This window comes from Peromyscus californicus, unplaced genomic scaffold, assembly GCF_007827085.1.
Source record: "Peromyscus californicus insignis strain IS unplaced genomic scaffold, ASM782708v3 Scaffold_22__1_contigs__length_63687245, whole genome shotgun sequence".
Lineage (NCBI taxonomy): Eukaryota > Metazoa > Chordata > Mammalia > Rodentia > Cricetidae > Peromyscus > Peromyscus californicus.
Genome location: NW_026294525.1, coordinates 33,666,094 through 33,678,661, shown reverse-complemented (window position 1 = coordinate 33,678,661; position 12,568 = coordinate 33,666,094). Strand labels below are relative to the sequence as shown.

Sequence of the window (12,568 nt, the reverse complement as noted above, 5' to 3'; positions counted from 1 at the left end):
ATACTAACTTTCATCAATTGATTAAGTTGGAATCTACCAGCTTTCCACTCCTCAGTGTCTGAACTCTGTTGAATTTTATGAGACAATGTATTGAGAATAACTATCTTTTATATGAGCCGGGCGGTGGTGGCGCACGCCTTTAATCCCAGCACTCGGGAGGCAGAGCCAGGCGGATCTCTGTGAGTTCGAGGCCAGCCTGGACTACCAAGTGAGTTCCAGGAAAGGCGCAAAGCTACACAGAGAAACCCTGTCTCGAAAAACCAAAAAAACAAAAAAAAAAAACAAAAAAAAAACTATCTTTTATATGGATTTTTGACACAAGGTTTTGCTAGGGAGCCTGTGGAGCCCAGAATGACTTGGAGCTCACTATGTAGCCCAACCTGCCTCCTGCCTCACAGATGCAGGGATAATAGATGAGTGCCAGAACACCTGGCCAGCTCATGTAACTTTATCTACCAGATTTAATACCCACTGATGCAAATATCACTGTGTTCACTGCCAAGTGGCATTTAGCTTATCTGTCTTTTCTAAATATATTAGTTGGCACTCTACTTACCATGAGGTAGGATTTTCTCTTCTACATTTATTTACTTATTTGTAACACAATATACTAATAAATTTCACTCAAAGAGTTACAAATATGATCCTCAAAATATTTATATAATTTTGTTTTCTAGATTTTGCCAGTAGAGGCTATGTCCTCTTGACATAGTCTAATAGTTGGTGAACATTTCCTTAATTGTAGCATTTCACAGTATTTCAGGTTTATCATATATACTATATGTATAGTATGTATATGTGTATGTATAGTATGTATGTGTTTCTTAGGCATAGAGTCCATAATGTCTCTCAAAATATCTTATTCTTTCTATTGGAAAATGCCATTTAGAAACTAAAATTTCAACCCCCAAAATGTGCCTCTTCCTACAGAAATGTTATTGCTGTAGGCTTTCGCATAGAACAATGTTGAGGAATGCGTTCTATATACTGTGAGTGTTGTTGGAATCAAAATAGAGTAACTTATTTCAAACACTAGCAAAAGAGAAGCTAACAGGTCACCAAGGAGGATTTCACATGGACATAAGCCTCATCAAAGGGCCACCACCAAAACCTCTGTCACAACCATAACTGTGCACAAAGGCCACCACAATCTTATGTACACAAAAGACTTCTGCAAGGACACTTAGCTAGCTGTCTGTTTAACCTTGATAGTGACCTTATAGCCAAGGCTTATATTTCAAAAGCAGTTTATGTGATCTTCCTCCTTTTGATTATTAGATCCTGTTTTTTTTTTTTTTCCTCCTTGGCTATGCCGACTCCTTAGGCTAGCCAATAAAATTGCACTGCAGCTTCCATTTTTCAAATCCAGTATCCTCTGAGAACCTCCCATCTGTCATTTAAGTGGCAAGGTAGAGAAACGGAAAAACAAAGAACTGTTTATGTACCTGTACATAAATAGAAACGACCACACTGGCACTTTGAAATCTAGCGCAGTTCACGGAGCTTTCTCTAGCCTTTCTCTTTCTATGCTTCTAACATGGCAGTAGTAATGCCTGCCACTATCTTCAGGGCAGATACGGTCACCAAAACTCCCAACGAATGACAAGTGAAAAAGTCCTTCTCCACAACTTAAATCGCTTTTCCTTTGTTCATGTATTGGAACATTTCTGCTGACCGGTCTTCAAGTCCACCCTTGCTCTGGTTTTCACTATGCTGTTAAGCCTACCCAGTGAGGCACTCACTTGAAATAATGTTATTCAATTCTAAATTTCTATTTCTTTTTCTTTCCTTCTTTTTCCCCCCTACATTCATTGTGTCTGCTGAGATTTCCCACAGACATGATGCATCGGGTTGAGTGGCCCTACTATGCTTCTGTCACCCTGGAGCAACTGACTTGACAGACTGGGGTGGCCTTTGGAAGGCTGGGTCACAGGCCGGACCAATCAAATGGCCATATGAGCAAGGTGGGGATAAGGCTCGGCAGGGCTGTCTACACTCCAAACCAGTGTTCAATGTACAGTCCTGGCTCTTTCATAGTCAGGGCTCATGAGTCCAGAAATCTAGCACAGCAACTGGAGCAACACAGCTCACTGCCTGGGTGTTACCTGGCAACCCCCTGGCAGGGAGTTTGCATCAGTTGGTTTCCCTTTACAGGGTGCTTAATTTTGGACTGTCAGTCAATGAAGAACTGGTTGTTCCTCCTGGCCTGCCAGACTTTATCATTTGTTTGGGCAAGTTTGTTTTGAGTTTTGCCCTTGACTGGGAAAAACCAAGCCTAGGGGTGATTCTTACTCACAAGGCGTGGACTTCTGGATGCTACATGAGTGTGTGTACGCTTGGACTCACCACACCGGGCCCAAGCTCTTATCAACTCTCAGTGCTTCTCAGTCATGGAGCAGCCTCACTTTTCAAGGCATTAGGGAGACCAGACCCCAAACAGTGAGCTTCTTCCCATGTCTCCCACTTCTTTCGGAATCCTGTCCAGCAAACAACAGCTGTCCATCATTCCCAAACTCCAGGCTCTTCCTGTTGGGCTGAGTGGGACCACTAAGTGATGCTTGCCCCCACCTGTCAGTACAGCTATCTCAGTGTGGCTCTGCAAGTGCCTCCCCTACCAAAGATCCCAGTCCAAGGAAGCCTGGAACTAAGGCCTGCAGGCAACTGCTTCATCGTGATGTCTGTTTTGGTTCCTCAGCTTTATCCATGCTGCTGGTGGAAGGCCCAGGTTCATATCCCTACTCCACTAGAGCAAAAGCAAAACTCAGATTCTTTACAAACTTTTTCCATGCTCCATTAGCTTGTTTCTTAGGTGTTTCAGTGAAGTTATGAGTTTGGTTTGCTTTGGTTTGGTTTTGAGTCAAGGTCTCTTATGTTGCCCAAGTTGGCCTTAAACTCCCTAGCATAAAAGGCTCTCCTTGCTCCAACTTCTGATTGGTCGGGACAACAGTTTCAAACCCCAAAACCCACTTTCACTTCACTCAGTTGTTGTGGCTGCTTCACAGGAAGGAGAAAGTCGTGGCACCTCAGAGGGTCTCTAGAAACTTCAGGTGTTTAATTTTTTTTCTCCTCCCTCCAAAATCCCTGCCTCACTTGACTTTCATCATCTCCATGAAGCCCAGGAACAGGATCCTAGTTGAAGTTTTATACAATCTAATGTTATTTTATTTTTAATTTTTAAATTTTCTGTTGAAGCCAGGTGGTGGTGGCATATGCCTTTAATCTCAGCATTCGGGAGGCGGAGGCAGGAGGATTTCTGTGAGGCCAGCCTGGTCTATGGAGTGAGATCCAGGATAGGCTCCAAAGCTATACAGAGAAACCCTGTCTGAAAAAAAAAAAATCTGTTGAAAGAGTTTTAAATACTAGTGTTTATGAGGATCAGTTTAATTGCCAGGGCCCCTCCCCACAACAGCCACTTCTCTGCCTCAGCACCTACATGCCCAGCAAATCAACTCTGAGTCGTTACAGGACCGTGGAGCAGGAAGATCACTTCATGCCCTGGTTGATTTTTCTCAACATGATCCAAACCTGGACTCATCTGAGAAGAGGGAAACTCAATGGAGATCATTCCTGTCAGATTCGCACATAGGCAAGCCTGTGCAGGGCATTGCCTTGACTGACACTTTGTGTGGGATGGCCCAGCTCACTGCGCACAGGGCCACACCTTGGGCAGGTGATCCCGGCTCAGAAAGCAAACTGAGCAAGCCATGGCGAGCAAGCCGATAAGCACTGTACCTCCATGGTGTCCCGCTTCAGTTTCTGCCTCTGGGTTCCATAATCCGGGTGAAGGACTATGATGTAAAAGTGTAAGCCAAATAAACCCTTTCTTCCCAAACTGGCGTTTGGTTATGGTATTTTATCATAGAAATAGAAACCCTAAGATGCTTTATGAAATGATTTGATAATTTAAAAGACAGAAAAATGTTACTTGGGAAGAGTTCTGAGCATAAACAACTTAATTGTCTAAATGCACGCAAAACGCAATTATTCACGTGACAAAATACCCTACAGTAGAGATACCTCCGCCTCACCCCCATAGTGTGCTCTACAGGAAGCTCTAATCCTCAAGACAGCAGGGCTGGGTGTCTGGAAGCGACTTCCTGCAGTTCTGATTGGCTCAACTGTCCTGCTCACACCCTACGGAGAGTCACACCCACTGTCTTGCCAGGCTGTCTGGTCACTACTCCAGAGGCAAGAGGGAGAAAAAAGAACGTGATGCCAAGAACAGAGACTGTTCTAAGTGAGTAGCTTGCCTGGTTAGGGCACTTCAGGAAAGGAAACATGTTAAGAATGTCCTTGAGAGGTGTTCGGCAGCCAATCATCTTTCTTCTGATTTCCAAATTCTGACTCATCCTCTTGTTAATTTCTCTCCAGTCCTTGTCTGTTTTCACATACTCTCGCTGGAACCAGCGAATATGTTCGTTCACTTCTGTATCTAAACAAACAGATTCTTCCTGCCAAATATTTTAAAGTATCAGTTAATCTCATGTTTCAAGGCAATTGAATACTTTACGGAAACCCAGCTCTCTGAGAAGCTGTTATTGCACTCTTTATGATGTATCCCTAAGGTGCCATGTGTAATTTCACTTGGCCTTGGACATGGTTAACCAAGGGACAGTCATTTATGAAAGCAAATTAGATAGTTACTTACAGTGGAATTATAGTCTATGCTTTTTTTTTTAAAGTATTTGTTTTTATTTATGCGTGCATGTCTATTTGTCTGTCTGTGTACCATGTTGAACTGGCAGTTGTGAGCTGGTTGATCTGAGTGCTGAAACTGAACCCAGGTTCTTGGTAATAAATAGCAGCAAGTGCTGTTAGCTTCTGAGCCATCGTTCCAGCCTCCTGTGGTCTTGACAAGGTTAAAAGCGTTACATTAGTCCTACTTATCTGGTTACGTGGATTCAGAATATCCAGAAAATTCACATCATACCACAGTGTTATTTCTATGCATTTAATTCTTAGAAGACAGGAAAAGGTTTCAATAAAGGTTTTGTTACTTTTCTCTTTTGTGCAGGTGTGTGTGTGTGTGTGTGTGTGTGCGCGCGCGCAGGGGTATGTACACATGTATGCACATGAGTGTAGAGATCAGAGGTTGACATTAGGTATCTTCCTTGATCATTGTCAATAATTTTTTTTTTTAGACAGGGCTTTTACTGAACCTGCTGCTCCCCATTGACTAGACTGGCTGACTGGGAGTCCTAGGGCTCCTCCTGTCTTTACATCCCCATCAATGGACTTAGATTGCAGGTTCATGGCACTGCATCCATGGTTATTCGATAAATGCTTTACCCACTGAGAAGTCCACCCAGCTCTTTTTTTTTAAGCACCTTTTTAATAGTTGCCAAGGTCACCAAAATTCAAACTAACAACTAACTGGTTTCTGTGACAATGACTCATCGATGGGTCAGTCTTGTTCATTATACACTGGGTAGGTAGGTTGGGAGTAGCTACAGAACATCTCACATACCCTTGTTAAGAAATTCCAAGACAAACAGCTTGGAGGGAAACCTTCCTATAACAATTCATTTTGAGGAACTCAGCTGACTACGTTTGGCTGAAAGTTAACCAGCAGTCTAGCGCACCAGGATGCAGACAGCTGTTGCCTGTCAGGGAGGAAGACAGTATTAAGGGGCCGGAGTGCTCTGGCGTCAAAGCGTTACAAATGCTAGGGAAACTTCATGTCCATCCCGCTGCCTGTGGGCTCAGGATGGCTAGCCAGACATAGACCATGAGAATTCCTAGAAAAATGTAATTCATCACAACAGCTTAAAATGAAATCTCTCCAGTCTTACATAAATTCCATTAGAAGATAGAAATCTTTCCACAAAGAAATATTAGGGGTTTTAGAGCTAAATTCTACTTGACATTTGAGGCTGAGTGCTCTAAATTTATGCAAATTTTGCCAGAGAATTAAGGAAAAAAAGAGAATGCCTCCAGCCGTTTTACAATGCCTCTCTGATATTACCTTCAAATGAAAGAACAGTGTAAGGGGAATTCAGATCACACTCATGGAAGAGGTTGAAATACTAGGAATCAAGAAAACTGACGGACTTATCACTGAAATGCAGCGATCATTCAACATTGCAAAGGAACTATGGAACTAAAGAGAAATGTGATTGACTTCTCCTAACATTTCACACGCTGTCATGCTGAAATCCCAATCTGGGAGCCACTATTATGGAAAGGTTTGAGACATAAAAGAGAAATGTAATGTATTAAAAGCTCCATCATTTACTTGGCCCTGTCCAAAGATACATAAACCTTATACAGTGCCTGAGTCAGTTTGAGATGAAAACATGATCATTTCAAATAACGTTCAAGAGTATTTCACATAGTTCCACATCTATTTATGGCCTAAGGGAAAAACATTCATCAGAGAAAAACAACAAATTAAAAAAAAAATATAGTTATTGAGCAAAAAAAAACCTCAAGCTATCATCATTTTTGAATGGTAATTTTTTAAAAAGGATTCTCCTTAAAATCAGAGACATGTCAAATATACTGGGTTTTTTGTGGGTTTTTTGTTTTGTTTTGTTTTGGTTTTTTTTGGTTTTTCGAGACAGGGTTTCTCTGTGTAGCTTTGCTCCTTTCCTGGAACTCACTTGGTAGCCCAGGCTGGCCTCGAACTCACAGAGATCCGCCTGGCTCTGCCTCCCAAATGCTGGGATTAAAGGCGTGTGCCACCACCGCCCGGCTATACATACTGTTTTGTATTCTTATACAGCTGTCTGCTGTGACAAAGAAAGAGAAACAGGTACCAGTAAGATGGTTCAGGGGTAAAGGCACAGCCAGCAAGTTTAACCCCAGTTCAATCCCAGAATCCGCATAGTATAAGGAGAGAGCCAAGTCCCACAAGTCATACTAACACACACACACACACACACACACACACACACACACACACACACACACACACACCATAATACAATTAAAAAGAAAGAAAAATATGTTATAAAATCTAGAGATAAAAAAGAATTTTAACTTTCCCTAGGTTATGAGATTAAGAAAGACACGAAAGGATGCACCCTATGACTGCAGGGAGATTTTCTGAACTGGTGAAAACAAATCAATAAACATCATGTGCTAACAAATAAAAAATATATTTTGTTTCAAGAGAATTTTACCATATAGCCCTGGCTGGCTTCCAACTCTTCAAACCTTCTACTTCTGCCTCTTAAATGTTGAGATTACAGGAATGTGCCATTTCACTCAGCTAGGAAATATTTTTACTATTTCAAAAAATAATAATAAAGTACTTTTAATGTAATTAGAATTTAAATCTAAGAAATGGCACTCACAAAGTGCAGGAAGAAAACTACAGTAATAACTAAATGTGTGGATTGACCATTTACAGTTAGAAAGATTCAACTTGTAAGAAGTCATTTTTTTTTCTAAAAAGAATTATAGATTCAACAATATTCCTATTACTATATAAACTATCTGGAGCTGGGGAGATGACCCAGCAGTTAAAAGCACTTACTGCTCTTTCAGATGACCAGCGTTTGGTTTCCCGAACCCATGTTAGTTAGCTAGCAACTGCCTGTAAACCCAGCCCCCAGGGGATCTGATGTCCCCTTTTGCCTTCTATGGGTACTTGCATGCAAGTGCATGTATGTGCACATAGACACAGATATACATACACATAAATAAACAGAAAATAAATCTTTTTTTCTTTTAAAAAAGGTAACTATCAAAAGCAAAAACAACTAGTAACTTGATCAAATTCTAAAACTCATGAAAAAAAAAACATGTAAAAAAACCAAGATTGGGCCCATGAGATGTTCAGTTGGTAGAGCAACTGATGTACAGACTGATGATCTCACCTCAACCCCTGGATCCTACAAGGTGTCAGGAAAGAGCCAATTCCTGAGCTTTGTCTTCTGGGCTTCATGCTTGTGCCTACATACACACACACACACACACACACACACACACACACACACACACACACTAATAAAACAATTTAAAATTCAAGCATGAGGTTCTTCTGAAAAAGAATAAGGGAGTGATGGGAAGGTATCCAGATGTTTCACAGCTGTGCAGTCAAAGAATGCTGCTGTTGTTGCAGAGGTAGGTGGCTGGAGCCATGGAGTACAACACACTTTCAGACACAGAACCAGAGAAGCAACAAAACACACCACAGGTCCCTGGGGAAGAGAAGGGCTATTTTACAAAGGTATACAGCATTATTTTGTCCACAAACGAAAAAAAAAAATCCTCCATGGTTTAAAGACTTTAATATTAAAGGCAAAATGCTTTTTAAAAATTAAAGGAAATAGAGGAATATTTTTATCACTTCAAGGCGATAAAAAAACTTTTTAGGAAAAGATTTCCTAAAGACATTAAATAAAAAGAGAGATTGATAATAATAATTGTATTAAAATGACAACTGTCTGTCAAAACACAAGCAGAAAGAAATTTAAAAGGAAAGACACAGACTGAATGACAATACTTACAGTGGACATAATTGATAAAGCAATGATATACGAATAAAAGATATAGATATTTATAATTCTTGCAAATAAGAAAAAAGCTCACAGGGGAAAAATGGTCAAAAACATGAACAGGAATTTTACAGAGAAGTAAATGTGAGCCATTTACAAATATACGAAGATATGATCAATTCATAAGTAATTATAATGAAAATCAGGACCAAGAAAACACCGATTTATTTCCAGTAGTTTTGAGTGCGAAAGAGATCCAATGGTAAGTGTTGCTCAGGGAGCCAAATGTCTACAATGACTTACAAAAACAATCGAGCTCTGTCTCACAAAGTTGCATATTTACACAATCTCTAAGCCCGCAGTTCCACGATAAGCAGAAGTCTTTGGCAAAAGCTCCTGCATAGGAACCAAAATAGCATGTCCTAACAGCCAAAGCCAGACCCAAGGCAGATGATGGTGGACAGGAGAGCAGCCAGATCCAGCAGGGTTCCCTGTCACATTGGATTACCAATCCCTATAAAAATAAAGAAATGCTCCATTGAACTTAATACCCTGGTTGGATCCCAAAGACATTACAGCAAGTGGAAAACAGGAAGTTTTCCAAGTCAATCATATTCATGACTCCACGTCTCAAAAATAAGCCACATGGAACAATAGATTCATTGGGAACTTTTGCAAGGATGACAAAAAAAGGTCATTGTCTTAAAAAGCTGGTGAACGATGACATAAAATTCCAAGGCACAGTTACTTCCAGATGCCGTGGTGTTGGCAAGGTGACTGCTGGGGGAGGGGAGGGAAACTTGGGCCCATACAATGGTATCAGCAGTGATCCGTTTGTAAGCTGAATGTCACTCCTGGTGTCCATTTTGTCTCACAAACTGTGTATATGCCACACACCACACATTTTGTATTATCTCAAATGCATAGAAAGTACCTTTTAACAAAAAGAAAATGTCATATTTGTTAAGAAGTAAAATGGAATCTAAATTTGAGTTACAGGAACAGCTTGCCACCATTGAAATATAATGAAATTTTGTTGTTGCTTAAATTGACATTTATAAACTACTATATGCATTATATCATCCCTTACCCATTATGACAGCGAAATATCTACACAGCTACTATTTGAGCTACTAATATGACTAGCAACGTTTAGGGTTTGTGTCCCAGATTGAGTGTATTTACTTATTAGAAGAGTGCATCAGAATTTTAAGATCTCAATATTCTTGTTCTCAATACTTTGCTCTCAGACTCATCTGTTATTAGATGTACTACTAATGACCTTTATATTGTCAGAGCTAGAAGGAATTTAGAAATTGGTTGATCCAGATCTCTCTCCTTAGGAATGAGCACATTGAGATCCTTAAAGACAAAGCAACTTTTCAAACACAGAGATGGCCGGAGGAAAGAGGATGTTTCTTCCAGTGTAGACCTGCTTCTCTTGTTCCCAAGGCTCATTCCCTAGCAGTGAACACCGGGCGGAGGGGACTTGGGGATGAGCACATCTGATGCTCACAGAACTGTCATTGAGGTGTCTTTCATAAAGACAATGTGGGATGTGCTCTCTCACAAGAGCAGAGGCAAAGGGAAGAGGAAGAAAGGCAGAAGACTGAAGACACCACTCCTGCCCCGGGAAACAGGAAAGGACACTACAGGACAGTGGCCTCAAGGGAATCACCATCAGTTGTTCAACACATGAACTCCAGTTGAATTAAGACACACTAGATCTTCCTTTGCCTTGCTCTTAGCTGTGGAGTGGTCTCTGTCACCCCTAGAGATTCAGCTAGAATGTTGGAGTCTAAGGTGATGGCTGGGACAGAGATGAGAAGATAAACATGTCCACATTAGATACCAATAGACAACTGAGTCTGCTTTTGAAAAGGGAAGATAAAGGGTGGTTTAAAAATGTAATTAAACCTTTTCTTCCTCCCAGAGGTGAATAAACTCAAGTTACATTTTTTCCAAGCATACTTTTGTTTTAGACTCTGCAGTCTGAATGATTCTGCAAAGAAAGGGTGTTGTTATAAGCCAAGTGTGGTGGTACACATCCAAGTGGGATGCCAACACTTGGAAAGTAGAGGCAGGAAGATGGGAGTTTAAGGTCACCTTTGGCTACAGAGTGAATTCAAGGCTAACCTGGGCTATCTCAGAGCCAGCATCAAAAACAAAGTGAGGCTAGGGAGATGGCTCAGCAGTTAAGAGCACTGGCTGGTCATTCAGAGGACCTGCGTTGGATTCCTAGCACACATATAGTGACTCACAGCTCTGAGAAACTTCAATGCCAGTTTATCCAATGCCCTTTTCTGGCCTCCAGGACACCAGGTGTGCATGTGGTACACAGATGAAGAAGCAGGCAAACCACTTTTACATATACAATTTTTTAAAACTTTAAGCATGCTATTTAAAAATTCTCATTCTCCTTTAGTATACTGTCAGTATACTATCAAAAATCTACTTTAATGGCATTGTGTACAGTATGCTATCAAACATGTACTTTAATGGCACTGCGTAAAATGCAGTCTGCTACTATAATGTCCTATATTGAGTGTCATGTTCTTATTCTTTATTTTTTCCAAGGTTAAATGGACTTGAAGGACACAACATGGTAAGCACTAGGCACTTGTGGCTTCTGATCACCTTAAATGTGGCTAGTTCATTCGAAGGGCATGCTGGTAATACTAGATTTCATATGCAAAGACAGAATGTAGACTATATCATTGATTTTTTTATAGTGATTACACATTGAAATGATAATGTGGTGACCATAGTCGGTTCAGTAAAAGGTACTATTAACACCAATCCCATCTGCTTCTTTTTACCTTTCATAGTGTGGTTCCTAGAAAATTAGAAATTACCTATGTGGTTCATCTTGTACTTCTGTTGAAGAGTGCCATGTTGGAAGCTGGGGGGTATGTTCATACCAAGTTCCAGTTGTGCCTGTCTTTAATTTTATTGTCATTAAGTGGAATTTGGAAATGATGTTTTCCCTCTGGATTCTGATCAGCCTCTGGGCTAGCATGCCGGCCTGCATCTCAGGCGATCAGCAAGCAGTTTGCTCCATAAGTCTCGCCCAGTGCCTCCGAGTATTCAGCTGACTTGTAAAACTTCCCAGCATTAGTGGATTAGCTGCCCGCTGATGGCAATAATTGCATTCTATCTGGAATACAGCAAACTGTCAACAGTTTTCTCCATTTTCTGCTGTCTAGTTTGGTTTTGGACCAAGAGAGAAACATCTGTGGAAGCGGATATAAAAATAATGAGTATTTATGCAATTAATCACTGTGTGTCAGCTGCAGCGTGAAACAAATAGCAATACCCTGAGAAACAGCCATGGGGACTCTGCTAGGATTCCTGAGCAGGCTTTGGCACAACTTGCAACCCATTTTATTTCTGGGCCAAACCAAGTAACACAAAACACCACTTCACAACTTTAAACACAGGAGGTGCGTACATACTGAATAAATAGGAAAATGCTTTAAGGAGAGCTGAATGGTAAATATAGTGTTGGTAACTTAACAAGTCGCAATTTGTTTAGCTTTTCTCATTTATTTAGCAAATATTTGGAAAGATTTGGGATGGAAGGGCACCATTAAAACCATCTATTAAATTCCTATGTCATTATCCTACATATCATATAGGTAGGGAGAGAGAGAGAGAGAGAGAGAGAGAGAGAGAGAGAGAGAGAGAGAGAGAGAGAGAGATCCAAATTTCCAAGTTTCACATCCCAGGGGGACAAATGTTCATTTTATTTTCTTCCATGTTTCAGACTCTGAGAAGTGTCCTTAAAATTAAGGTCACAATGGAAACAATCTATCTCTCGACTGAAGGCTGAGAAGGATTTCCAAATGTCTTAGGGAGGGAAATGAAACGTGGATGCATTTATATAAAGCAAAACAATTTTTTCTGCTTTTCAAGCAGTTTTATTACAGCACGTGGCAATGCTTCTCACAGATCTCCCTCGCTGACTAGAGAACGAAGACACAGACTCTGAAGCCCATGTGGAGGAAGGCAGGACCAGCCGGATCCTCGGGGACACATCCACGACTCCAGGAGGCTGACAGAGGGACAGAAATGTCACAGAGAAGCAAAGTGGAAGCCTGGAGTCCCCAGCACTGCTCAGGCCA

General features: G+C 40.9%; 1 protein-coding gene across 2 annotated transcripts in view; it reads right to left on the bottom strand.

The window, feature by feature from the left end:
- Samd3 (sterile alpha motif domain containing 3) overlaps positions 1-12,568 on the bottom strand; it is a 47,393-nt gene that overhangs the window by 2,612 nt on the left and 32,213 nt on the right. For both annotated transcript variants that reach the window (XM_052750636.1, XM_052750637.1), the window contains one exon: positions 4,251-4,451. In XM_052750636.1, coding sequence (XP_052606596.1) covers positions 4,251-4,451 — 201 coding nt within the window. The remainder of the gene's footprint in view (positions 1-4,250; positions 4,452-12,568) is intronic.